The sequence below is a fragment of the Cyprinodon tularosa genome, unplaced genomic scaffold, assembly GCF_016077235.1.
Source record: "Cyprinodon tularosa strain WSP-4 unplaced genomic scaffold, ASM1607723v1 ctg2, whole genome shotgun sequence".
Classification (NCBI taxonomy): domain Eukaryota; kingdom Metazoa; phylum Chordata; class Actinopteri; order Cyprinodontiformes; family Cyprinodontidae; genus Cyprinodon; species Cyprinodon tularosa.
The window spans coordinates 4,476,217-4,504,212 of NW_024038733.1; the positions used below are offsets into that span (position 1 = coordinate 4,476,217).

General features: G+C 42.1%; 1 protein-coding gene across 6 annotated transcripts; it reads left to right on the forward strand.

Annotated features, from left to right (window-relative positions):
• Window positions 1-133: 133 nt before the first annotated feature.
• Window positions 134-27,955, forward strand: LOC119783008 (histone-lysine N-methyltransferase ASH1L-like). 6 transcript variants are annotated; one of them, XM_038284256.1, is made up of 14 exons: window positions 136-502; window positions 9,285-10,182; window positions 14,007-18,009; window positions 20,928-21,234; window positions 21,401-21,574; window positions 21,669-21,760; window positions 21,843-21,916; window positions 22,005-22,050; window positions 23,321-23,361; window positions 23,447-23,517; window positions 23,603-23,772; window positions 24,197-24,291; window positions 24,384-24,565; window positions 27,233-27,955. In XM_038284256.1, exons 2-13 carry the CDS (start codon window positions 9,520-9,522, stop codon window positions 24,543-24,545), a joined length of 5,898 nt encoding a protein of 1,965 aa, XP_038140184.1. In that variant the 5' UTR covers window positions 136-502; window positions 9,285-9,519; the 3' UTR covers window positions 24,546-24,565; window positions 27,233-27,955. The 6 variants fall into 6 exon arrangements, 3 of the variants coding, with proteins under 3 accessions (XP_038140186.1, XP_038140184.1, XP_038140185.1); XM_038284257.1 differs by having other exon boundaries at window positions 24,411-24,565; XR_005280742.1 differs by lacking the exon at window positions 27,233-27,955 and having other exon boundaries at window positions 135-502; window positions 23,603-23,767; window positions 24,411-24,551.
• The last annotated feature ends 41 nt before the right edge of the window (window positions 27,956-27,996 follow it).

Below are 27,996 nucleotides of genomic sequence, written 5' to 3' on the forward strand. Positions count from 1 at the left end.
TTGTCGCCGTTTTATCCGCTCCTTCTGCCACACGAAAATGGCCACGCAGTTGCATTCCCGCACATCCAGCCGCGCGCGCACATTCGCTCAATAGAGAGCTGCAGCCTTCAGCCCGCCCCCTCCTCCTCATTGCCTGCCTGTGTGTGCGCACACACGTTCATCACAGCACCGTGAGCCATGAGAACTGGCGGGAGCGATCCAACTTTCCCTGCGAGAGAAGTGGGCAAAATAAGCTCCAGTGGGTGTAACCAGTACGCCACCTAGCTGCGGAGGCGCTCCGGCGGAGATCCGTCGACTGTACCGATTATGAAAAACAGCCGCGCCGATGTTGTTGCAAGGAGGGATCCGCGCTCTGCTGGGAATCAAACTCGTCTTTCGGGGGATGTTTTTAACCTAACTTATGTAATCTGAGCTCCATTCTAATGCATCAGATCGCCGAGAGATTGGAGATCAGGACAGCAACACCTTCAGAACGCAGTTGGCTCTGGGACGCGCTCTCTGGGTAAGTAGCCTACGTAGCCTTATTACAGATTGCCATGGCAGTCCGCACTAATGTGCGCAGGCCTTTTCATCATGACCGAGCTCAAATTCGGTGCATCCGCTTTGCGCTAATTTTATCCCTTGTTGCTGAGCGCGTTTCCAGCCCCCCCTTCCTCTGTTCTCCTTGCGCGGTGATATTTTTCTTATTTCAATGTTGCTGACACCAGCAGGGGGACTGGAAGGGGGGGTCTCCCGGGACTGATCCACATCAGCAGGCGGGTTTTGATGTCGTTCACCCTCTTATTACCTCCATGTTGAGTTGTTTGTTGTTTTTTATTTTTTTTTTTCGCTCGCTTGCTGCGCATGTTTAACATTTCTGTTATTAGACGCTCAAACGCGCGTCATATGTTATAACGGGGAGCGAGGAGCAACAACCACACGTGTGTTTGATTTGCAAGTGCGCCAGCATCAAGCGATGGTGCGCAAAGTCATTTTAGGAGAGGGGGGGTCCACTGTATCTACAGTAGCAACATCAGTCAGGAGACGCAACTGCGACCTGAGTACACAATGTTCAATCAACACACTTCTGACTGGGGGGGCGGTATCTGCGAGGAGGTGAGATGAAGGGAATCGCAAAAGTATTCACATCCCTAGAACTTTTTTACAAAGTTGTTTCTGTGATAAACAAACAACTTAAAAGCAAGGAAGTTAAAGAACAGGATTCATAGTTTTCTGTGAATAATAAAAGGAGAAAAAAATATCCCCTTTACTCTGAAACCAGTGAAACCTATTGCCCTCAACAGTAATGTAGTTTTAGAATAAATACAGCTGGCCTGTGAAGGTACCAGAGAGTTTTTCTTTAAGAAAGTTGGCGAGGAAACTGCATTATGAAGACCAATGAACACAGCAGGGAAGTGAGGGATAAAGTTGTCAAGCAGTTGGGTTTAAATACAGTACTTCAAGCTTTGAACTTCTCAGGTAGATTTTTTTGATCCATTACCTCAAAACTGAAACTGGTTTACTTCAATGAGTATTTTAGGGAAGCAGAAATATAGACCTCAAGTGGGGAAAAACTGCTAAAAAGGTTTTTTATTTCTCCTGTACTCCAAAAATCTGGCCTGCTTGAAAGAGTGGTGAGAGGAAAAATATCTCAAAGGAAACTACGAGAAGTGTGCTACATGCCTTTTAGGGAAGTTCGGGTAAGATGGAAATTAAAAGTTTAACGAGCAATGAAAATTAAATCTGGCAGACTAAACTTAATTAAATAAAACACCATTACTACCTTGAAACATGGTAGCGGCAGTATCATGGAGCGGGATGTTGTTTTTTTAACAATACCAGGCAAATTGGTTTGATTCGGAGATGTTAACCTAGAAGCTGAAAAAGTTGAAACAAAGACAAAGCTTAGGCTTCCAGTAGAATACCAGAGCAGGAATGGTTTAAATCAAAACATTTTCATGTGTTCCAGTGCTTTAATGACATTTAAGGCCTAAATCCTATTGAGAATATTTCCAAAGATTTGAAAACTGATGTTAACAGATGAACTCCATCAATCTGTCTCAGCTTGAGCTGTTTTGCAAGAGAGAATTGGCAGGCATTTCATTTTGTAGATGTACAAAGATGTAGGGGAAATACCCAAAAAGATTTGCAGCAGTGGTTGCAGTGAAATTGGGTTCTATAAACTATTGACTCAAGATGGATGCTACATATGCCGAAAACACTTTAGAGATCTATACTTGAAAAGAAAAAAAAAATCATAATTATTCTTCTTAATGGTTAACCAAAACTTTTCCCTGATTCATTATATTAGATTAACCCGAAATACAATTAAGTGCATGGGTTAAATTATATAAAATGTTAAAAAGTTTTAGATTGAATACTTTTGTAAGGCGCTGTTCTTCCCCGCAGGGGCTCCCCCAGTAAGTTATGAAAGGGACGGCCACATAACAGCTACCGATAACCTTTTCTGATATCATAAAAGCTAGAGCCAGGACAAAATTAATTTTATTAACCCGTCATCTTCTATAAGAGGGCAAGGACAGGAATGAAAGGCATTCTATGGACAAATACAGGACATGCTAATAAATGAGTAAATAAACAAACAACATACTCTGTTATTTTCAGTCCCTGTTAATAAAAATAAAATATATGCATCCAAGATTAGACTGTCTGGCAGGTGGGGAGGGCAGCAAATTTATAGGGCTGGCCGCTGCCTTATAGTCCCTCCCTGTGGCTCAATAACCTGAGATGCCAACACTGTAGCCCAGATTCCAGCTGGGTTCCCACTGTCGTCTAGCAGATCCTAGCAGCTGTTGTGGCCTTCGATGATAACACTGCCACAGAAAGATGATCATGATGCTGCTGGAAAGATGGAGGGCCATTATCATGATTTAATCGTCCCTCTCCAGAGGAACCACACTGACTTACAGTGTCAAGTCCACCCATCATCCTGTCACTGGGAATAGCTTCTGCTCTAATCTTAGAATAATTTTGAGTTATGTATGAGAGGTATGGCTCTGAAGAGCATAGGCAGCTATTAGTATGCTCTTTGACTGTTCTTGAATGGGCTTACCCTTTTAGGTTTAAAAACCTGGCATGCTTATTATCTGTCGTCACTTTTCACTACTGCTGTTTAAGAAAAGTGCCTGCAGTTGTTTAAGCTACTATCTCAGATATTTCGGTTAAACCATTTAGATCTATTTTGTCACCTATTGGCCCTCTGACTATATGTATAATTACAGCAAAAGACAGACTACGGTAACCCTTTTTATGTCACTTTATGTCTTTCGAGTCAGTGCCACAAAGGGCCGTAAAAGGATTTTAGGTTATTCTGCAACGCTATTTCATCTCATAACTGTGTGGGTTTTTAAGAGTTGAAAACTGCCATGATAGGTTTACGCGATCTGACCCACATGCAGAGAACCACTTAGAGACCAAGAGAAAAAAGCTAAACAGGCCTATTAAAAGTAGATGAAATACAGAAGTTGGATCTGGAACTCAGTGGACTGGTGAACCGGAACTGGAAAGTCTGAAGGGGAGATCACAGTGATCAGTTCAGGGACTGTAGTAAATTTGACTGAGGCTTGAATATAGCTGGAGAGGGTATCACGTTTAAGGGGACTCTTGTCAATCCTTGAATCCAGCTTGTGGGGGTTAATCCAGAGAAGAGGGAACTCGTTGGAGGGCGGACAGATAGACAAGCGTTGGACCCAGAGGAGTAAAGGAGCGGACTGTCACTTTGATTTCCGATGAGGACTTGAATCATGTGGAGGTTTTCCCCTGCTCAGTGTGTACTCAGTTAATCCTTCCAGGGGGAGAAGGTCCAGGTATCCAGTTTCTCAGGAAGGCTTCCTGCCGAGGAGCAAAGACAAAAACTAGGTTAGGCTTAGAGAAACAAAGCTTAGGTTAGACTCTGCTAATCTCAGCTTGGCTAGAGTACCCAAAACTGGCAAACACTCTGGCGTCGAAGCAGTGACCTCCCACTGCTGAAATTCTCTTCCAGTAATGATCCAACGAGCCGCAGGTTTGCAGGGAGGCCCAACGAGGACAGGGCACCACCTGGTAGTGGAGGGAGAAAAACAGACAAACAACCCACACAAACTGGATTCCTAACAAAAACATTTCTTAAAAAGAATAGTTTGTAAAACTTGCAAGAAGTGGAAAAGTCCAATGGCCTTCTGTGACCAGATCAGCTCAGGCCCTGAGCATGCCCGTGACGTTACGCTACATGACGTAAAACTGAACGTTGCCACATGATGTAAAACATTGTGGTTGCCCAAACAACGATATGACATCACCCAGCATCTGTGTGCCGAGTCGGGAGCACCTGTAACATTAGCGTGTCTAATGAGCAATCAAGTTTTACGTGATTAATAACAAACCTGAAAAAAATTGTTATAATAACTGTTTTCTTTGTCTAAAATCTCTATTAAAAAAATAATTTTTAAGATATTCCATTTGTCCTTCCTTGCCCTCAAATCCTAATGTTTTTAAGGAGCTTTCTAAGGTAACACCAGAGCAAATATATGTTTTTTCTCATGTAGAGAAAGTCTAAAATTCTTTGTTTATAATGATGTCAATCTACTGTCATTTGTTTAAAGGGGGAAAAAAAACTTGAGTAGGTGGAAATCCTATCTTCACAATTAAGCGGCCCACCCACACTGGGGCTCTGATCAGGCCCTGCTGAATAAGTAGGAATATTATGAGATATGTACCAGTTAAAAATGTGACTCATTGGCTGCTTCTGCTTCACCACCCATGGTAGCATCCTTCCTAGCTTGGATGGTTATTAGAGTCAAATTTCAAACTCAAACATTTACAATTAGTATCTTAAAGTCTACTAAACCACTAAACCCAAAATCAGCTTTTGTTTTGTAGAAAAGCTCTATAAATTTGGGCATTTGGGGTGCTATCTTTATTTTACTGCGCTAATCCATTTTAGCGCAGCCCAGTGCCACCCGGAGAAGGCACTCTACCCTTTTCCGGCTCAAGACCATGGTCTCGGATTTGGAGGCATTGATCCTCATCCGGCAGCTTCCCACTCGGCTGTGAACCACTCCAGTGAGAGCTGTAGATCACGCCCTGATGAAGCCAATAGAACCACGTCATCTGCGTATAATAGATGTAATCCGGAGGCCACCAAAACGAATCCCCTCAACACTTTGGCTGCACTTAGAAATTGAATCTTGACACAGGGCAACCTCACAAAGTCCAACTCTCCTCGGAAAAGAGTCCAACTTCCAAATCTTTATTCTATTTTTACTTTATTATTACACAAAAATGTAGTTACAGCAATCTAGTGACTTCAGTTTTATGATTGCAATGCTGATTATGTCATTCACACGCAGCAGCCAGTGATGATTTATATCTGTGCTGGTTTGTTACCTTTTTTAAAGAAGGTGTATGTCAAGCATGATGTCTTACTTCACATGGCAAGATATACAGTTAATTCATTCAACAGTAGTATGAAATCGGTATCAGATATCAGCCCATATCCCCAATAACTAAAGGTACTCATTAGGGGTGTGAATCACACCCATCATGGCGAATCGATTCAGTATCAATTTCATGACCCAACGATTCGATTATATTCGACTCAAGAATACACCACCATACGATTCGATTTGATTACCGGTAATTGGTAAAACATTTTTTACCTTTCAGGCTAGACAATGTTTCAGATTTGAAATCAATCAATAAAAGCTGTAATATTGTTATGCATTTTATTTGACAAACAACAGCAAATAACAGAAGTAGCAAAGTTGTACGGTACTCCACCTAGGCCTATGAAAACCTCATTCACTGAAAAATAATATGCCTCTGTGTTTACGTGAGTGTTTGTGTGTGTGTGTGCAAGCGGACAGAAGGTAATGGCTAAAGGAAGCGAGGCAGGAGGGCAAAATAGGTCAGAATTACGCCCAGGAGCAAATGGATAACAATAAACATGAATCGATACTCTTGCGGACGTGTCGATGCATCGGATCGTCAGCTGTTGGATCGATGCATCGATACAAAACAATTATCATTTACTCCCCTAATACTCATAATGGGTGGAATAACCAGACTTTATACCCAAGTACGAGTAGCAATACTCTCATGAGAATACTGCTTAAGTAGGCCTAAAAGTATAAGTACACTTATTTACAACTACTCATAAAAGTAATTTAAAAAAGTTACATAAGTAATTGTAACTGAGTAAATATATCTAATTATTATCCACATTTTTTTTTCTAAGTTCTAACAGGAATCAAGCATTTAAATGAATAACATCTTTTCAATATATATATAAAAAATAATTAAATTTCAATTAAGTTTATTTATACAGTGCCAATTCACAACATATGTAATCTCAATTTAGCCAGATCATACAGTCAGATAGGGTCAAATTGACCCATCTTAAAGATGATTATGTGGATCAATGTTTTTCATTTTGAGACTATGTAACATGATTATTTATCATTTAACTGATTTTAATCGATGCATCGCTGAACCCTGGTAATTAGTTGAGGCAGAATTGGCAGTATTTCCTTTCTACAGGTCATTATTTAAACTTTTGTTTTCCTACAGTGAAGATCATGACTTTGTCAGCTGTGTTTTTCTGCCAGGACACATTTATTAGTGACAAAAACAGGCAACCTCGTTTAGCATCTTTAACAAAAACTACGGTCCGCGCTTATATTCATTTGATTTTGATATATTTAGTATTTACCTTGAACATGCTTTCCAATACTGTTACATAAGAGTAGTTACTGGAATAGACTACGATTTGTTTGATTCAAGGAAATTTTCTGTGTTTGGACTTGGGACCCTGAGGCAGGAAAGATGGTCCACTGAGCTCCTAAATGAAAACATTAGACTGAGATGCTCTCCTAGGTTTAAGGAAGCAATTCAACTTGTTGTTGAGAGACAGATGAGCTATTTTATAAGTGGCCCTCATGAGAGAGAAGGAGAGAGAGCGCTGTGAGAATACTTTGCGGGGTGTGTTTTATTAGAAAATGGACGAGTGTGTCCCTTGATGAGAGATGGAGACTAATGAGGGGAGCTCGATGAAGGATGTCGCTTTCTTTCTCAAAGCATTTGATTGTAAAAAAAAAAACAGTCCTGGACACAGCAGGAGTGAAAGATTTTTTTTTTTCTGTTCTCTGGTGAGCAGATTGTTATTTTTAGGGTGTGTTTCTCTGGTGTAATGTCACATTAAAAGTCCATTTACAATGGGGTCAATGAAAAGCTTTACTTGACTTAGAGGAAGCAATGGGAGGAGGAGGAATTTGCACTCCTTTCCGAAAATAAGTTTTACCCTTTCCTACGGATTTGTGTTACCACCGCTGCAGGGAGGGGGGCTGGGGTGTGTGCGGTGAATGGAGGGATTTAGACCAGAGAGGAGGGAAAAACAGAAAGAACAGCTCTGAGGGAAGAAATATGGTTCTGATTAACAGCGATAGAGTTTCGGGTTGACTGTTTTACTGTGTGGTCTGCAGAGAGGGAAGGAGAGTGGATCGGAGTAATAGAAAATGCATGAAAAAAAAAAGCTTACAGTTGAACATGAAAAGGATGGGGGGTGAAAGAAAAGAGGCTACAGTGAAGGGGAGGGAGGGTGAAGAGGTAGCTATGGGAGTAGCTGAGAACAGAAGGAAAGGAGGGGAGGAGACCGGATCAAGTGTTCGAATAAATCAGGAGCTGATTGACTGATTTTGGGACGGGGACAGTAAGGATTATGATGTGAAAGAGCTCTTTAGACAAGTTTAGTGCCAAAGTATATAGGTTATTCCGCTTAGACTGTTTTGTCACATTTCAGCTGCAAACTTTAGTGTATTTCATTTTGGTTCATGTGATAGATCAAGACACAGTAGCTATAGTTCTGAATTGGCAGACAAATTCTTATTTAAAAGGTAAACAAATCTGAAAAGTGTGGTGTGCATTTATTTTCATTCTCCGTAATTGTGATAGCACCAAGGTTTAAATCGTTTTGAAAATTTTGAAAATTGCTTTTTATTTTTATTTCATTTTGACTTCTGATTATTAATTCAATTTTAGTTTTAATTTGTTTTTAGTATTTTTTTTTTAGCTATGTTAGTTTAGTTTTTTTTTCTTTTTTAAAGTGCTTGGTTTGAGTTTAGTTTTTACTAGTTTCAGTTACAGTTTTAGTGTTTATGTAATATGATGACATATCGGGCGGAAGAGTTAAAAAAGTATATATAACAGAAATAAAATCCCAGATGCTGGGGTATACAGTAAAGCGAAAGAAAACATAAAACAACAAGGATCTTAACCTTGTATTAATACGTTATGATAACTAAGCACATTTTCGGTTAATATTCAGTTAGTGTTAATGAGTTTTGTAAACTTACAGTTACTTTTTTTTTTTGCAAGGTATAGTTTTTCTTTATTCAAGTTAAATATTTTTTTAAATTCTAGTTTTTATTATTTCGATAATAACCTAGGATACCATAGATTAAAACCCAGTGCAACCAATCCTCCAGAGGTCCCCTGATTTATTTGTAGTGTAAGCTCAGTTAATGCAGCTGTTAAATAAAGACTAAGAGGTTTATGAGAGATCCTTACAAAATAAAGAATAATCACCCTGAATGCACCATCCCCGTGGTACGAGGGCATCAACAATGACACAGTTCACATTAAAGCGTAATCTAATAGACCAATCAAAGGCCAGATCTATATCTGAATAAGAATCTGTGGTGAAACTCGAAAAATAATGTTCACAGATTTAATCTGAGGTATGTCAAGCTGGACATACCACAAAATACAAATAGTTGCACCGGATTATATTTAGATTTACTGTATTAGAGTAAATCATATAAATCTATTCTATAACCCCCCTATTTAATTTGTAAAACAGCAATTGAAAACTTGACACTCTTTTCCTTCTCTTCCAAAGGAATGCACTTCCTTTGTTTCTCCATCGCATGAATTCCCTCTTAAGTTATTTGGTGTCACATTAAAGGTGTAGATAATGTAACGGTTCCTCTAAAAGTACTTCTGTAATCCGCTGCAACAGCAGACAGTTGAAGGAGATCGACGTGAAGCTGTTTTGGTGGGATTGTGAGTAAGTCTTCCAGTTAGAGCTGACATTCTGGGAATCTGATTGGCCTCCTGGGCTTTCTGTATGATGAGATCATCTCTGTGGACACAGACTTTAGCACCTCGCTGCAGCTGCCTGCAGGAAGGGGACTTTCCCCCTCAATTCCTGTGCTGCTACGATTCAGCATCTGAGCTCACTAAAATGACTAATCTCTGGCCTCTCTCTCCCCCTCCCTCTCTCTGTTTTTTTCTTCCACTCTTTCTTTTAGATTTATATTTACTCAGCTCCAGTCTGAAGAAGCAGAGAGAGACTTTTCCTCGCTGGATGAAGGCACTAAACTGCCCTCGGACCGTTAAGGCATCTGTTTTGCTAACCTTTCTCACCATTACCTGTCGTCTGTTCCTCACCTTTGACCTCACCAGTCCCTCTGGACTCATTGACTCATTTGAAGGTGTTATACTGGGAACCCCGGAGCACGCGGCCTCTCCCCCCTGACTTCTCTGATGGACCAGAGAGTGAAGGGGGGGACCCCTCCAACCACTGCCTCCATTCTGGACTCCACCTCTGCCCCAGAAGACTCCAAGCAGGACCAAGTGGCAGAAAAGAAGAAACGAGGTGACGGCGACAGTAGCAATGTTGGGAAAAAAGAGGAGGAGAAAAGAGGAGCAGGGGGAAAAAGGGAAGGAGACAAGGGGGCTGTGCTGGAGCTGCTCATTGAGGGGCGTTGTGGAGGACAACAGGATCTCCAGCTCGCTGGCAGGGAGTCAAACTGCCCTGAGGGAAACGTACGGGTCCGGATCGGACTCCAGGCCAAGCGCACCAAAAAGCCGCCCAAGATTTTGGAAAGCTACGTGTGCAAGCCCACCATCAGGACCTATCAGAGACAAGGCAGAGGGGCTCTGCTTAGGGCAGATGGAGAGGGAAGAGCGGTCCAGCAGAACAAAAGCAGCCCAGCCACAGATGAGGCAAACAGAGAGCAGCGCTCGGGCTTGGATGCTGTCCAGACCACATCCAAGAAAACTGCATCTGCTACTTCTCTGCCCGTTACAAAGTCAATATCCTCCTCGTCATTGCAGCCTTTGTCGTTAGCCTCAACTATAACCTCAGAGTGTATCCCTGCTTCAGGCCCTAACATTTCCAGCCACGGGACCAAAACTGGCAAACAGGTAGGACACTTACACAGCGTCCCAGCTGCTGGCAGTAAATCTGCTGCTTACTGAAGTTGGCTTTAAATAGAAAGAAAACAACCAAGGCTTGCAGTGAATGAGGGTTTTCATTCATTATTAAATACCCATGCGGTGTAGTTTTTCCTTGTTAGTTTTTAGAGTTAACCAGCAGATTCATTTATGCAATAATGCGGAGAAAAGTTACAAGGATCTCCGCTCCAGTATGAAATAAGCTATTGTCTCAGAACTGAAACCTAAGCGGCAGATTACAATTAACGGCCCTAAAAATAGGCTGACAGGACGGCAGCCAGTTGGAGTTATTACAGACATCGGTCCATCAGTCCTTGTGATGATCACCGGAGGGGAAGCTTATAGCTTTAGCTGCTCAAACACCACTAGAGAGGCAGCAGCATACCAAAATTACAGAACCAGTATAAAATGTCAACCCTTCTCATCAGTATTAGTGGCCATTTATAGCTACCAATAGCAATGTTTTCTCTCTCTCTTTCAGTCTCTGCCTGGTCCTCTATATCTGTTGCTCTTTTCTATTTTTACATCTCCCTCTTTTCTCTTTGTGCTCTCATTTATCTTTCACTCCCCCTTCTGTCCCACTCTGTTCCTTTCTGTTGCTCCACCTTTGCATTTCTTCTCTCTTTGTCCCCATTCCTGTTTTCATCACCTGGCTCTCTCCCTTTTCCTTCAAAGTGCCCTCGTTTTCTCTACCTGTTTGACCCATTTAATCCTTATGCTCTCTATTGATGCAAATCTTTTTTGGTTGCAAACCTGTCTTAAAGACAGGATTTTGAGACACAAAGGCAAATAATTTAAAAGTATTGTCCATCTTTGAGGATCATCTTTAAGGAATACATAATATAGCTGCAGTTACATGCAGCTACAGTTTGCCTAATCTGGATTTTTTTCAATATTTGCCAACTACAGCTTTTGAAATTTCTTCCTAATCTCAGGGGGGTTCTTAAAGTGTTGATAATAATAATACATTTTATATGAAGGAGCCTTTCTCGACACTCAAGGACACCATAGAAAGATACAAGTAGGGGTAGGGACCCCAAAGACGCCAAACAAATGAGGGTCGCAAGATATTTTTTTTCGTTTCTGATGTAAATGGAAGAAAAAAACATATAATGAAAAATGTAGATGTTTCAAAAAATAAATACATGATCCATGAAACGAGTAGAAGTAGCATTTATTTATTTTAATATACAATTTAATCATCAAATATACAGATAAATTGAAAAAAATGCAATTGAATAATTAAATATCTAAATAATTAATCAACAATACATTTTAAATAATGAAAAAAATCATTAAAAATTATTTTTAAAATGATTTCTTTTTAAATTAGTATATTTAGTTCATTTTATATTTACAAATAAATATAGAGTCAAATAGATAGAGGATCACCAGGTTGAAAAAATCGTGAACAACTTTTCTAATAGATACCTGAAAACTCCACATAATTAGAATAATCACTCATAAAGTCCAAACTATATCAATCAGTTATGATACCGTCATTCAAATGCAAGGCATGTTAAGTTTGGAGACGTTTTTACATGCTTCAACTAAAAATGCAACCAGTTTAACCTTTCTTATGTATCTATGAACATCCGATATAACTCCTGTCAACATATATTACAAATCCTACAATTTCCTTGCTTTGATCCAACCTGTTGGAGGGAAATATCAATATCAGGAAGACTGAAAGTATGGTGGCCCAGGTGTGTCACCACTAATACAAAAGCCACAACACAAATACAAGAGCTGCAACACAATTACAAAAGCGGCTTTTTTATTTGTGTTGCGGCTATTGTATTTGTGTTGCGGCTCTTGTATTTGTGTTGCGGCTCTTGTATTTGTGTTGCGGCTCTTGTATTTGTGTTGCGGCTCTTGTATTTGTGTTGCGGCTTTTGTATTTGTGTTGCGGCTCTTGTATTTGTGTTGCGGCTCTTGTATTTGTGTTGCAGCTTTTGTATTTGTGTTGCGGCTCTTGTATTTGTGTTGCGGCTCTTGTATTTGTGTTGCGGCTCTTGTATTTGTGTTGCAGCTTTTGTAATTGTGTTGCTGCTCTTGTATTTGTGTTGCGGCTTTTGTATTTGTGTTGCGGCTCTTGTATTTGTGTTGCGGCTCTTGTATTTGTGTTGCAGCTTTTGTATTTGTGTTGCGGCTCTTGTATTTGTGTTGCGGCTCTTGTATTTGTGTTGCGGCTCTTGTATTTGTGTTGCGGCTCTTGTATTTGTGTTGCGGCTTTTGTATTTGTGTTGCGGCTCTTGTATTTGTGTTGCGGCTCTTGTATTTGTGTTGCAGCTTTTGTATTTGTGTTGCGGCTCTTGTATTTGTGTTGCGGCTCTTGTATTTGTGTTGCAGCTTTTGTATTTGTGTTGCGGCTCTTGTATTTGTGTTGCGGCTCTTGTATTTGTGTTGCGGCTCTTGTATTTGTGTTGCGGCTCTTGTATTTGTGTTGCGGCTCTTGTATTTGTGTTGCGGCTCTTGTATTTGTGTTGCGGCTTTTGTATTTGTGTTGCGGCTCTTGTATTTGTGTTGCGGCTCTTGTATTTGTGTTGCAGCTTTTGTATTTGTGTTGCGGCTCTTGTATTTGTGTTGCGGCTCTTGTATTTGTGTTGCGGCTCTTGTATTTGTGTTGCGGCTTTTGTATTTGTGTTGCGGCTCTTGTATTTGTGTTGCGGCTCTTGTATTTGTGTTGCAGCTTTTGTATTTGTGTTGCGGCTCTTGTATTTGTGTTGCGGCTCTTGTATTTGTGTTGCAGCTTTTGTATTTGTGTTGCGGCTCTTGTATTTGTGTTGCGGCTCTTGTATTTGTGTTGCAGCTTTTGTAATTGTGTTGCTGCTCTTGTATTTGTGTTGCGGCTTTTGTATTAGTGGTGACACCTCCGGGCCACTGTATGAAAGAGATTAAAAATGCTCTAATTTTGTTTAAAACTCTATACTGTACAATTTTAACTAACATTAATTTGTTTACAGTATTCATTAATGCATTCCCAGAACCTATAGTAGTGCAAGTTTCTAATAAATATATATCTATATATTTTATAAATTTGGTAAAGCATACAGAGAAGCTCAAAGCTGAACTTGGGATTTTCACAGCCTCATCACATTTGAACAATAATACATTGGAAAACGATTGGCAGGGGCAAGGAGAAAGAGTTCTACTGTAGCGTTCAAACTCTTGGGTCAAAATTCAGTATAAGTATAAAAACCTGTCTGATGCTGGTGGTATAATGTTGTACCTTTTTGTTGTCAGTCACTTGGCTGCCTCCCTGATCAGTTTCCCTCTTATCCTTTTAGTCTGTTGGGATGAACTGCACAATTTATATCCACTATTTTCTATTTAGCTTGAATTTATGATAACTGTCTCCTCTTGCATTGATATATTTATCACTTTTTTGTACCCTGATCCTCATTGAAACTTTTAAACAATATGATCATTGTGACCACTGGCTCTCTGAAAAATGTGGCTAAGGTTGCAAAAGCCAGGAACCTCTAATAGGACAGCAAGACTTTAATTAAGTGTAACCAGATTCACCTTAATTTATGGAGAGAGTGAACTAAAAAAAACTGAATGTTGAATTTCAAGCAAAATGTGCTTTGCTAAAGTTTCAGACTAGGGATGTGATACTGGGTAACTTCATCTTTCCTATTTTTTCCCTCATTACGCTTTAGACTCTGTATCATTTGATTCCTGCAGAATAAATCCTATATAATAAAAGAGCATGCTATTTTAAAAGGGAATTATAACTCATTGTTATTACTGTTTGTTACAGATATTGTTTTTTTGTTTGCATTGTTTAGGTTCCTATCAAGCTGGCTGATAAGACAGATGATAATTCAAATGGCTCATCAGAGAGAGTGAAGAAAGATAAGCTTCCATGCGTCAATGGACAGTCCGTCCCTGCAGGACAAAAACCCCGCTCTCCCACAGCAGACCAGACTGTTTCAACCACTCCGTCCACACCAAGCAAGCAGACAGTCTCCACTTCAGAAACCAGGAATGAAGGGAACAGCTCCAAGAAACACAATGGTTTGGTTCAGACAGCAAAACAGAAGGAGCTATCTAATGGGAGGAGCTCTTCAAATATCCTTGGTACTCCAGCCTCATCAAAAAACAAAGCTGGAAAACACAGTGGTTCCTCTTCTACTTCTTCCTCAGACTCCACAGCGAGGCCTGTGGTGTCATTTGGCTCCCACAAAGACCTTTCCAGTAAGCCTAAGCTGGACTCTCCTTCCTGTGTACAAGTCACCCCCAAATCACAGTCTCCCCCCTCTGTGGATTCTTCCTCTGTCCTGTCAGTGGGTCCCGATCCATCCCCACAGGCGCTCATAGAGAACAAGAGAGAGAAGGAGAAGAAAGCCAAGAAAGAGAAACGGAAGGATAAAAAATCAAAGAAAGACAGATCAGAGGGAGACAAAGAAAAAAGTGAGAAAAGAAAGGATGAGATCAAGAAAAAGAAGAAGGAGAAGGATGGGAAATTAAGACATGATAAAGAAAAAGACCAGAAACACAAAACCGATGAATTATGGAAAGATAAGCTGAAGAATGAGACAGGAAAGGGAGATAAGCAAAGCCCGGACAAATCAAGGACGGAGGATAATGCAAAATGTGGTGAAACTGTTGGGATTCCTAAATTAGATAAAATATGTAAAAAAGTGGCTCCAGTGAGATTAGAGGAGAAAGAAAAGGCTGCTGACAGTTGTAGGCTTGCTAAACAAGGCGAGTCTGCGACAACAGGTGATTACAGTAAATCAAAAGAACAAGACGTCACAAGACATACAGCGGGACCTCCTCCACTTTCTACGTCCTCTGCTCCACCCCCACTTCCTCCAGCGTCCTCCCACATTCCTGTTTCTCCCCCCTCTTCGCCACGAGAGCAGGACAGCCGACCACTCAAGAAACGTAAAGCCAGAAGGCCCAGCTGGACCAAGCTGGTACACCGCGCCCACAGAGCGGAAAATCAGGAAGCCTCTTTGGATTCCCTGCATAATGCATCGCTAAATTTCCCCCAGATCACCAAGACATCATTCCCTGCCAAAACCACTGTTCACCATAACGATGAATCACAGTCAGCGCCCTCAAGCTCCTTATCCAGCTGCTCCTCCCCAATGTCTTCAGCAGTCCCGAAACAAACTCAACCCATGACAGATTCAGTCCGAAAGAGGGGCCGCCCTAAATCTCACAGCTCCAGCTTGGATGAGCCTCCTCCACGACTTTCACCGAATGATATTTCCTCTGAGGATCCATCTGTAGGGTGTGACAGAGCTAAGAAAGCTCCCGTGTTGGTACCAATACTGCAATCCAACTCAAGCCCTAAGAAACGAGGGCGTCCACCCAAACGACCCCTCCCGGGTGACCAGGGCGAGGATGCACTTAATCCCCACAGTCGCATGGAAAGAAGTGAAGACTTTCATCTGCCTGAGCGGGGAAACCGGCAGCTAAAGATCAGAAAACTGATTAATGAAATGAAGAGAAGAAAGAAGAGGAGACTTCACAAAGTCATAATGTCTGGTTATGTGGGGAAGGAGGGAAGGGGCAAGGAGGCAGCAGATGGTAAAACCTCCCTGAGAATGTGTAAATCGATTGAGGCTACAACAGTTCACACCCTTTCAGCCCTGTCTTCCTCATTTGGGAGCAAGCTAGGCCCTCAGATCAATGTAAGCAAACGAGGGACCATTTACATGGGCAAGAGGCGAGGACGTAAGCCTAAGTCTCAAACAGCAATTTTAAACTCTAGCTCACAGAACTCCTCTCACTCGTCTTTGTTTACCAGTCCCCCTGAAGCATCTCTTTTCTCATCAAGCCAGCCACAGCTTCCACAATCTCACCCATTTCCTTCCCCCTCACTCACCCACTCTAGTGGAGCCCAGAGTCCTTATAGCGAAGGCAGCCTCACAGAACCAACATCCTCCCTCCTCTTTTCTCACCATTTCTCCCTCCCTTCACCATCTTCTTCTTGTACATCCCCACGTCCTCCTTCCTCCTCGTCTCTCTCCCCCTTTGTGAAGAAGAGCTGTCCATGTCAGGGGAGACATCAGTTTCCCTTCCACCAGTCTTCATGTAAGCTCTCGGGTGCTACCCCTCCAATGCATCATGTACCAGGGTCTCCGAGCCACCTGAAGGAAGCCACCCCCTCCCCAAGGAGTGAGTCACACAGCGACGAGACACTGCCCAGCGACAGCGGGATTGGAACGGATAACAACAGTGTCTCTGAGCGAGGGGAGATGAGGGGAGCCAGAGGTATACTGAGGATGGGTCAGGGGTCAGGGGTGATTCTAGGTGGTCAAAGACTCCCTACATCTCTTGTAGACCACCAATCTTCAGTCTCCTCAGCCCTATCTCATGTGCCCAGAAACTCAAACACCACAAGCACCTCAAATGCAGCAGAGCGGCTCAGAGACCGACACAGGCGAAGGGACTATGACTGCCCCTCTTCCTGCCCCTGTCTATGCACTTGCCTTGGCCACAACAAGTGCATTCATTCGGAGTATTACTCCTGCCTTGGACACAGTGCACTAAAGAGACAGAAGAACAAGCATAAGAAGAAGCACCAGCAGATGCATATGCAAGACCCAGAGTTCCTGGCTGAGCTAGAAGATTTGATCGCTCAGTTCAACGAGGTCCACATTGGACGACGGAGCTGGGCAAGGACGGGACTCGGGCAGGGCTTTGATGGGGGAAGGCGGCATCATTCTTCTTCCCATTCCCACCGGTCCAACATCTTCCGCATCAATCTGAACGGGTTCTACACACCACACCCTCCATCCTTTCCAGCTGCTCCTTCCTTCAACCCTCAGCCCTTCTATGCCTGTCATTGTAATAGGAAGCTGGACCGCCGGCAGTGCAGCTGCCCCTCGAAGTTTCAGGAAACAATTGATAACATGGGGTTTTATGGCAGCTACCCACCAGCACCCCCATCACTCTACCACCACCTCCCCAGCTCCTTCCCACTTCCGGCTCCTCACCAGTACACCCCCCATCAGTCCCACCACGCTCACTTCCTCCTAAACCCGGCCAGATTCCACAGGCGCAGAAGCAGGTTGCTCAGAGAGGGAGCTTTAGGAGGAGAAGTGGAGGGAGATCCAGGGGCCAGCAGCAGAGGTGTGGGCTCAGGGTTTGTGTCCGGTGTCTCTTGTGGCTGGGGGAGGACTGAACACAAACATAAGCACAGACACCGACACTATGAGCGAAACATGGAAACCGAAGAAGAGTTACAGGATGAGGAGGATGAAGATGGAATAGATAGGGAGCTGTTGGGAGGTGCAAAGACGCAATCAGGATTCCTTTTTAGGCAAGTAGAGGGAAGGAGGAAAGAAGGAAGCACGCTGTCCAAAGACTCACCTTGGTTACGTCAAAATGGGAGCATTCCCTTCTCCTCTGCCACCTCTTCTTCATCATCCTCTTCAGCAGAAAGGTACAAAAACACATCACTCACCTCTTTGGGGCTTGGCTCCACTCACCTGTCTTCCTTTGGAGGAGGCTGGGGAGGATTGGGCCAAACCTGGGGAACATTTGGGAGTCTAGGAAGCGCAGGATTTGGAACCCTAAACCCCAGCTGGAGAGGCTTCACCGGGGACAAGCACGTGGGCAGACAGGCTGCCTCAGAAGAGGAGGACGAGGACTGTGAAGATGATGTGAATGAGTCACACTTTTATGTTTCCAAACACACCAACTTGTTCACTTCTGCTGCCATGTCAGCAGCAGGGAGGGGCCTTAGGAGCGGATTGGCCAGCAGGAATCCTGGAAGTGGGGAGAAGTCATGGAGTAGGGATGAGCCAGCATGGACGGAGATGAGGGAGGCAGGTGAGGATGCTTGAGTGGATAATTATTCAATACACAACTTTTTTCATTATTTCTTAATTGGCATTGAATATTAGTCTATGAATACCAACAGAAATCTAGATGAAACAGAAACCACAGCACCTTTTAAACATAACATCAGCTGCCAGGTAATGACAGCTAGCTGAGTTGGGATTACGCACAGAACCTCTTTTCACTCGCAAACTTTGACAGATTTTGTTATTTGCACAGTGTGACGATATATCTCCACCAACCAGCAGCCGAGTGCCCAATATAGTGACAGCCCTGCTTTTTCTCAGGCGTTGTTAAGCCACACATCAAAGCCCAGAGGCTGCATGAGGAGAAATCAGACTCCATTCTTTTTATAGCCAGCTTCATAGTCCTTTTTTTTGTGCAAGGGCACCCACACAGCCATTCCTCACCTACCCTAGTGAAAAATTTGTTAAGAAATAACAGGGGTGAGTAGAAGGTGACATTCATTGTCAAAGGGTTTATTTTCCAGGCTGAGATGATCCTACAATACAGTTTTTTTTTAAACGGTGTAAAGAACAGATTTTCGGTGAGATTCCTTAAATCCACACAGGGTCAAAATTATAACTAAAGACTCAAATATATACATTCATCCCCAGTAATTCCACTTGTGTCCAGCAACAGGTTTGTCTGTTATTTTGAGCAATTCCTTAGTTTAAATGTTTGGGATTTTGGACTTTGACAAGACCTTTAAACTAAGTCAAAAATGTTTAAATAGAGCTGAATTACATCCAGTTTGACCATGGCCATGCTTTCCAAATGTTCAAGCCTGACTGATGTTTGCAGCTGGCCCTGATATACCAATTCAAATATTTTGGTAAAATGGCAAGAAGTATGTTTTTATTCAAAATATTGCTATGAGCTTTTAAACAGCTGTCCAGCATAGAATTGGTAACATAATATGCTAGGTCTGTTAAGTGGTCAGTGGTACGCATGATTCTGAGGGGCGGCCAAGTAGTTAGGGCATAGAGCTTGGAATCCTGAGGTTATGAGTTTGAGCCCCACTCCCACAGACTGCCACTCTGGCTGTCTGAGCAAGGCTCTTCACCCCACACTGCTCTCCGGGCGCCGCACAATGGCAGCCCACTGATCCCCAAGGGGATGGGTTAAATGCAGAAGTAAACTTCTCTAATGTGAGATCAATAAAAAGTTCAATTTAATAAATTGAATAAACTCCAAAAAGTTTGAAGGTCAATATTTAAGAAGTTTAGGGCGGTCTTCCTCTTTCATCCACTCTTCAATGCATCAGTGTCACAGGTAGAGAAACAGCCTCACACCACTGTGCTAACACCACTGTGCTGGACAACTGGCAATTTTAGTTTTAAAAGTCTCACTTTTACTCCTTCAAACCTTCCTGTGTATTTTTAGAGAAACAGAAAACTGAATCTGTTTTTCCTCTGACTATGAAACCTTTCCCCGGAAAGCATCTGGCTGTTTGGCCTAGAGAAACAGAGACTCTAGTATTTCAATTATACGGTATCCTGTTCATATAATATAAGATTTAATCTTCACAACATGTCATTTAGCAATTAAGCTTGAAAATAATACTTTTATGCTTGTAATATTTCAAGGGCTATACAATTTGTCCCCTGGATTATTTTCTCTTCATTATGCCCACAACTGATATAGATTTTAGTCACCAAGATCAGAAAGCTAAAAGATAGTAGCAGGGTTATTGTCATGTCGAAAAATGAAGGAAATAGTGAGATTTGGACTAAGTATAACACATATCGTTGATATTAAATTATATAGAAGTGCCATGTTTTTAATGGTATCCTGTATGCATTTTTAGTCAACTGAGCTCTCGAAAGTTTTTCAATCTGAGAGAGGGACTGTTAACGAGGTGCTTTAACAGGGCAGTCATCCCAAACAGACATAAAAACAGATTTTAGAATGATTAAGTACGCTGACCTTTGTAATGGATCCAATTCTAGATGTATTGATAATAAGTAGATCATGTTTTAAGGCCATGTCTAACAATTTTACCAAGATTTTTTTTCCACAAATATTCATCTGAAATTAAGCAAGGAGGTTGTTAGTGGCTGCAAAAAAAAGAAAAATGCTGAGGTAATGTTTCTATTTGATTCTGGGTAAAAATCTGGCTAATCTTAGACTAATATAAACATTTGGAAGCAGTTCTTACCTTTTAAATGCATTAAAGATGCATTTTCTATTCTACCTTGACAACAAAACTGCTAATTTTTAAAACCCATAAAAGAAATTCACCACTGTGATGTGTATTTCTGAACTTCTTTAATATCTTGAGGGGAATCTGCAAGAATATCTTTAAAATCTTCCCAAAATGCATGCTTTTGCTTCTAAAGCCTATCCATTAGTTAACCACTAGCTTGGCTATTAAAGGCTGGCTCTTTTCCTTCTGGCTGGGCCGACTGAGCCTGTTTGATTTGGAAAAACCCAATAAGGAAAGAGTGGTCAATCTTGTCAGGGGCTGGGGAAGATGAAACAAAAAGATGGATGACCTTAGGAGAGATTGATGAAAGCATCAGAAGGAGGTCAGGGAGGGGGCACTGAGAGTGTGTGTGCAGGGAAAAAAAAAGGTTTGTTTTGTTTCTGATGCAACACGCTAAAAAAAGCAGCTCAATAGGCGATGTGCACTATAGTTATGCATGCCTGTGTTTGTGTGCATCATTTTTTTTTCTGTGTGTGTGTGCAGCTCATAAATCACGTTTAATGCATTTCCCAGAAGTGATCCGGTCAGAGGAAATGTTATGACTCACCTAAGCTGCAGCCTGTCCTCATGAGTCAGCCCAGACTGGGCTCACCTCACACCTTCTGCTGCCTTAATCTCTTATCCACATCTGCCTTATTTCCTCTCTGCCACTCATGCCCTCCCGAATCCCGTCCCACCACCACCTCTCCCGCTCCTGCAGGTTTACAAGGTGACTTGAGAAACTGGGGGCAGCGGACGAGCATGCCAACTCCACACTGTGCTGTGGTGAAAAACAAAAGAGGGCCAGGACGTCCTAGGAAGCACCCGCTGCCCTCCCCATCCCATGCAAAGTTAGCCATGCCACTGGGTGACTTAGTGCCAGAAGCGGAAGGGGAGGCAGAAGAAGTGGTGCCAGAGAAGAGAGGAGGAGGAGGCAACACAGCCCAGCAGGTCATGGATCTGGTGTCACAGGCCTCGAGGAAGAGGGGGCGAAAGAGAAAACATGGTGATTCTCCCTGCCATCAGAGGTAAACACCGGAGCTGGTTGATTTGACTGTTCAATGCAACCACTCTCTGCTGTCATATTAACCCACTGTTTTCAGCACTGTGTGCTAAACCAGTGCCCTCTATCTCTCTTTCTTTCTCCTTTACCCTCCCTATCACTCTACCTCTCTGTATGCACTTTCCTTTTAGTTTTGCCAAGGACATCCCCGAATGTGACACACATTCTGAGTTTCTCAGCCAATCGGATGTGGACGAGGCTCCGCCCCAACCTGTAGCCCAGCATAGGGAAGAGAGCAGAGACGGTTCTCCAGTGAAAAACTACCTGAGAGCAGGCCTTTACTCTGATGACTATAAAACTACAGAGTGAGCTGACTTAACCCATAAACTGCCTCATATATGAGATACTTCATGACCTTTTTTTATACAAAATGAAATTTCTGTATCCTGTTTGTGTCAGTCCTCCCTTCCGAGCCCAAACCTGCAGCGAAAGTTTAGAGTACACACCAGGGGATCTTGAGTACAGCCTCCTACCTGCTCCCATACATGTTGGTGAGCACAGATTATTCTTCACTCAGTTCTGGCTTGTCTGACTGTCGCCAGTAACCTTCACTAAAATCCTCATCTTCTTTAGGGAAGTACTTAAGACTGAAGCGAATTCACTTCCAGCTTCCATACGATGTGATGTGGCAGTGGCAACATAACCAGGTACCTAGGATAAAACAACAAATGAGATATTAAAATATATGTTTATTTTTTATGACTTGGATATAATTCTCATGTGATGTGGCTACAGCTTCAGCGTCAACCTGCTGTGCCCCTGAAAAGAAAGCGGCGTTACTGTGAGTTTATTTCTCAATACATTAAGCACCATTGACTTCTATTGCAACTTCTGGTTAAAATGTATTCAAAGCTCTTTACTAAGACAAATGTGGGTCCTCTTCCAGCCTTCTCATCACACCAGTCATTTAAACTTATTGCTTTATTCTCATGTTTAAGCGAGTATCCATTTTACAAATTTAGAAATGTATTTAACTTAACAAACACATTCTTAGGTCCTATTCCTTTTAATCATATTGATACCTTAATTCCTTCCCATGTTTAACGTAAATTTGCCCTGCTGGGTATTTGGAAGTGGAACAGACCCACAGCATCACAGATCCGCCACCATATATAACATTCAAATTCAGATGTGCCTGCGATTCTTTTAACAAACTATCAATGTTAGTCTCATCTGACCAAAGCAGGAGCTTCCAAAAACCCACATTTATGTTTGTGATGGTGGGACAGAAAGTCCTCTTTACATGGCTTCATTCCCAAACAATCAATTGGCAATTACATATAAACTAAATATTATTAAGGAGACATGATGAGCCTTAGATTAGACTTTTTTGTTTTGTCCAGTTCTCTAACAGTGATTTTTGAGGTTTTTTTTTTATTTTCTATCTCCCGAGTTCTATATCTATCATAATAAACACTGGCCATTTTTTTCTCACTGTTCCACATTTAAATTTTTCCTCTGTCTGCAGCACCTTGAGAAAAGCACTGTTCTTTTCATTCGTCACATTTTCCTAACCCTTGAAGAGTACCATGGATCTATCTACTTAAAGTACATTTTTTTTAATTTCCTTCTGATTTTGATGAAGGAAAAACAACAAAAACCACCCTCTATTTTGAGTTAAATTTCTACCAAAAATTCTCCCCTTGCAGAGATGTTACATAAACTCTGTTATTAAGGCCTTGGTAACAGAAAGGGCTTTTCTGACAGACTTGTGCTTTCTCTTTTTTGTAGACCTATCTGTGCTGTTTTAGATACTTTTACTCCAAAATAATTATGAGCTTTCAGATTTTTTTAATTTAGAGTTTGTAACTTTAAACAGCGTAAGGTAAAGATGGCTTAGTTACATTTATTGCCTTTAAGTTTGCCGTTATTTAGTTATGTATTTTTATTCTTTTAGCCAAGAAAATAGATCTACTGAAATTAAACTGATTTGTTAAATAATTAACTGCTTTAATTAAGAGTGATATAATCCCAACGCTTTTCAGAAATCGGAAGAAAGGACGTAAATAAGTCTGGGGTCTCTGATTTATTTATTTCCATGCATCCGACAGGTCGCCTGAAGCAAAGGACTCCATCTTCTCAGCCAACAATGGTGAGTTTTGTAGCTTGAGTTTGTTTTAAACCAGCTCATTTTTAATACTTTACCTTCATTCATCTCCTCATATACTACTGAACAGGAGGAGAGCTCCAGAGACATCATCAGCCTGTTCCCTCACCTCGACATGGAGCCTCTGACCTGCAGCGAGAGGCATGGATTTCAAAATAAACTGCTGTTAAACTCATTTTAGCATTAGTGGGGTAACAGTCTCTCTTTCTCTGTCTCTCTGGTCCAGGAGCTTTGTGGTGAAACACAACGTGTTCCTCGTTAGGAACTGGGAGCTTGTGAGAGACCGCCAAATCCGAATGCGGATAGAGAGGGGGAGAGATGGAGGCGAGGAGGGAGAGGACTCACAGATCTTGTCCTGCGATGGCTCCAGTGGAGACGACAGCCACATCAAGTCAGGTCCATGAAGCAAGTGTGTGTGTTAGTTTTGTTTCAGTAGGTGTTTGTGGTTGAACCGTGCGCTTTTTCATAGTTTTGTTTTTGCCGTACATCAGAGTGGACTGTAAATGTACGTGTGCATGTATGTGCGCGCTCATCCGACTTCATGTTTGGCTTGTCTTTCTGTATCATACTCAGCAGCCCAAACTAAGTGGTTTTCCAACCACAGAATGCAGCCTGCAGAAATGTTTCCCTATTTCTGTCATCCAATGCTGGTGTCCAAGAACTCAGCAGGCATCGACTTTCTCCATTAGCAGTGAAACCACACACTTTCATCCAGCAGACAGAAACCAAAGAGAAAACAAGAACACATATGATTAAAATGTGAATGTAAAAGATGACGTTCCTGCCTTTGCTAACGTTCCCCATGCTGCTTGACCTGCAGATCACTCAGTGGGGGTGGAGGTTACGGTTATCAGCAGCAGTGATCCCCACCACCAAAGTCAGGACACCCCCAGCTCGCTCACTGCCAGCCCCAGCGTGAGTTAACGAAACGCACACCACCCACATGGAGAAATAAGTCTCTTAACAGAGTAGTTTTTTTTTTTTTTTTTCTAAATTTGCTTTTGCAGTTAGTTGTTCGTTCTTGTTCACCTCAGCCCACCAATAGACGGAGCAGACAAGAGGAGGAGGAGGAAGAGGAGGAAGCAAAACGAGGGGAAAGAGATGTCTGCAGCAGAGAACAGAGGAGGAAACGGTTGAATGATTTACTTTTGACTCTGCAGCATTCATAAACGAACAAAAAGAGAGAGAGGTAAGTGGAGTACATGCAAATTATTCCCATCCTTTGTACCATTGGTACATTTTTTTCATGTTACAATCTCAAACTGCTACACTACACTGCAAAAACAATCTAGAAATAAGTAAAAATGTCTTAAATTAAGTGTATATACCCTTCATTTGAGTAGGTAAATAATATGATTAGCCAATGGAATATTTTTTTTTTTACTGTTTAAATAAGATAATTAAATAATATGCACTTGAAATAAGACAATTAAATAGTTTTTCTCTTATTTTAAATGAAAATTGTCTCACTTAGCTCATCAATTCAAGAAAAAACACATTTATTTTAAGAAACACATATATCAGATTTATATTTAAATCTGATATATGTGTGAAGTCCGCAGTTTTGTAAACCCCCTGCAATCTGGTTTCCCTAAATAAAAAAAACCTCAACTGCTTTTCTTGTCAAGTCACCTCAATTCCAGCTGAAGGCCCCGCCATAAGAGCTGCAGCTTAAATTTGCTGTGAAACATGGTTCTTAGACTTAGACCTCTTTATTCATCCCAATTCATTTGAGCAGTACATGAGACACACAAACAAAAATAAACATGTACCGTATTTTCACGACTATAAGGCGCACATAAACGTCTTTTTTTTCCCTCAAAATGTGCGGTGCGCCCTTTGGTGCGGTGCGCCCTATGTGTGTTGCAAGTGCGACTTTTGAGACCACCTCATTGAGGAGATGATGAAAGACTGGCTGAATGTAAGGAGACCAGGTGTTTTTTTTCCACTCATCACCACACCATCGCTGTTAATCTGACTCCATGCGTGCCCATCTCACAGCTGATGTGAAAAACATGGTGAAACAAATTAATGCGCTCGCTGTGAACCGGACGCAGCAGGTGCAGCAGAAGCAGCGAGTTTACATGCAAAGTCAACGGTTGACGAGCGTATAGACGCAGCAAAAGGTCCCGCAGCGCGTTTTGAGCAGCAGGCGCAGCGCTTCGGGAGCGCGCCGCCAACGCGTTGCTGCTGATCGAGATGGAAAAATTTAAGTTTTGCTGCTGGAAGCGCCGCATCCACGAATCAGAGAAGCTGATCTGGGAGCTGACAGCGAGACAGACACATCGCTCTGATGACATATTAAGGCAAATGGAAAGGGCTGGATGGATGAGGAGATGATGAAAGCGTGGCTGAGGCAGGTATGTGAGGAGAACAGGTGTTTTTTTCCACGCATCACCATCGCTGCGTGCCCATCTCACAGCCGATGTGAAAAACATGGTGAAAAAAAATGAACGCTGTGCTCGCCGTTATCCCGGGGGGTCTGACAAAGGAACTTCAACCGCTCGACATCGGTGTGAAGCGGCCGTTCAAAGTAAGGCTGCGAGCGGCGTGGGAGCGATGGATGACCGACGGAGACCACAGTTTCAGGATACGTGGAAGGCAGCGCCTGGCAAGTTACGCCACCGTTAGCGGATGGATTGTAGATGCTTGGACTAACGTGTCTGCTGGCTCTGTTGTTCCAGCTTTTGCAAAAGCCGGCATTATTTCTGAGGAGCTGCGCTGCACGGAAAGTGACTGACAGCGAAGAAGGGGAAATTGGCATGTCTGATTTAGCGCAGCTGTTTAATTCAGAAACAGAGGATGATGACTTTGATGGGTTTGATTAATACTTTGTAATAAATACATTAATAAAACACAATCATACTCAGTTTTGCTCCCGCTCTATTTTTCTACCTGAAAACTTAATTCAACAGCAGCCTCTGGGCCGGGTCTCCTCCTCTTCACCGCGGTGGCTGGCAGGTGTTTTTTCATCTAAATAATCTAAATCTTGCAGCTATATTTGCTGTGATCAGTGGGAATAAAGTAGTTTTAATATGTTTTTAAGTGAGAAAGTCCACCTGAAAACTTCATAATTGCAGTCAGTTCATCCAGATTATCTATTTCTGTCGGAGGCGCTCAGACCCCCACATACCAGCGGTGCGCCGACAGCAGAAATCCCTTCATCAGCAGCCTGTAGGCTGGGCAGCCTCCGGGTTCATGCAGTGGCTGGCAGGTGTTTTTCATCTAGCTAAATAATTTAAACTGCAGGCACCAGGATACCGGTAATAAAAGCGAACATATTCTGTCGGCAGGTTTCAGGATTTTACGTTAATTTAGGAGTGATCACAGCGCTGTGTCATCTGCGATGTGTCTGTCTCACGGCCAGCTCCCAGGTTTGATTAATACTTTGTAATAAATACATGAATAAAGCACAATCATACTCAGTTTTGGGCCCGCTGTATTTTTAAATATGCAGTAGAGGTATTTAAAGGTAGTAGAGGACATGTACCGGTATATAAAAAACGCGCCCTATAGTACGGTGCGCCTTATGTGTGTGTTAAATACAGAAATGGGACACATAACTGAGACTGCGCCTTTTAGTACGGTGCGCCTTATGGTTGTGAAAATACGGTAATAACATAAAAGGATAAAAATGTAAAAGTTCTACAAAGTACTGACTCTGAAAGGGATAGAATGCCACACTTATCCGATATTTAATTGGAACAATTTCTCAAAAACCTTCCCATAAAACCCAGATGGAATACTGATTTTCATGGATGAAGTAAAAAAAAAATGTAGGAGATTCCAGCTAAAATGGAATACTAAACCCGGAAAGCATGGAGCATCTTGTTGACTACATTTTATCTTTCTGCAGGGTGGAACTACTCGAAAAAGGGACCAGCCCCAGCAGTGAACAGATGGACTAAAACTGATGTCACTGCACCGACTAAAAAAAAAACAGAGGGAAAATAAAGAAGAAGACTGGGAGGGTTTGAAATATTATCTGTGGCTGAAAATTCAAGGAAAAAAAAAAAAAACACCTCGAACGCTGATACACGAGTGCGCCGAACTTTGCGCTCTGAAGGGCATCCCATCAAGGATGAAACTATGGCAACTATAGTCCGAGCAGCGGGAGATAAAAAGAGACAGACACACTGACGTGGATGAAGGAAAAAAATAAATAAATAAAAAAAGACCAGCTGAAATGAATTTGCACTAGTGCTGGATGATCAAGCACACTAAAGACTGTATGTATGCAGAGTGGACTCACTTTAAAGAAGAACACATATATACACTTTGAATGCTCTTACTTCGGCACCTTAAGCAAAAACTAACTAAAAAGATGTGTGTTGCACGGGAGGTTGACAGCGGACATGTACAGTGCGGTACTCTGCATTTTCAGTTCCCTAGTTTCCAAGAGACGAGGAGCTCATAAGCGCCCGGGGAGGGAAAAAAAAAAACGAAAATGTAGCCCGGGCCCCCCTTAAGTAGGTCAAAATTGAACCCTCATTTACTTGTTAAGCTTTCAAAGTCACATTGCACCTTTGGGAAATGGCACAAGGAGAAGTGAGCCAGTTTAAAGCTAAAAAAAAAAAAATGAGAGAGAGAGAGAGACAGTGTTAAGGTTTTCTTTTTTGC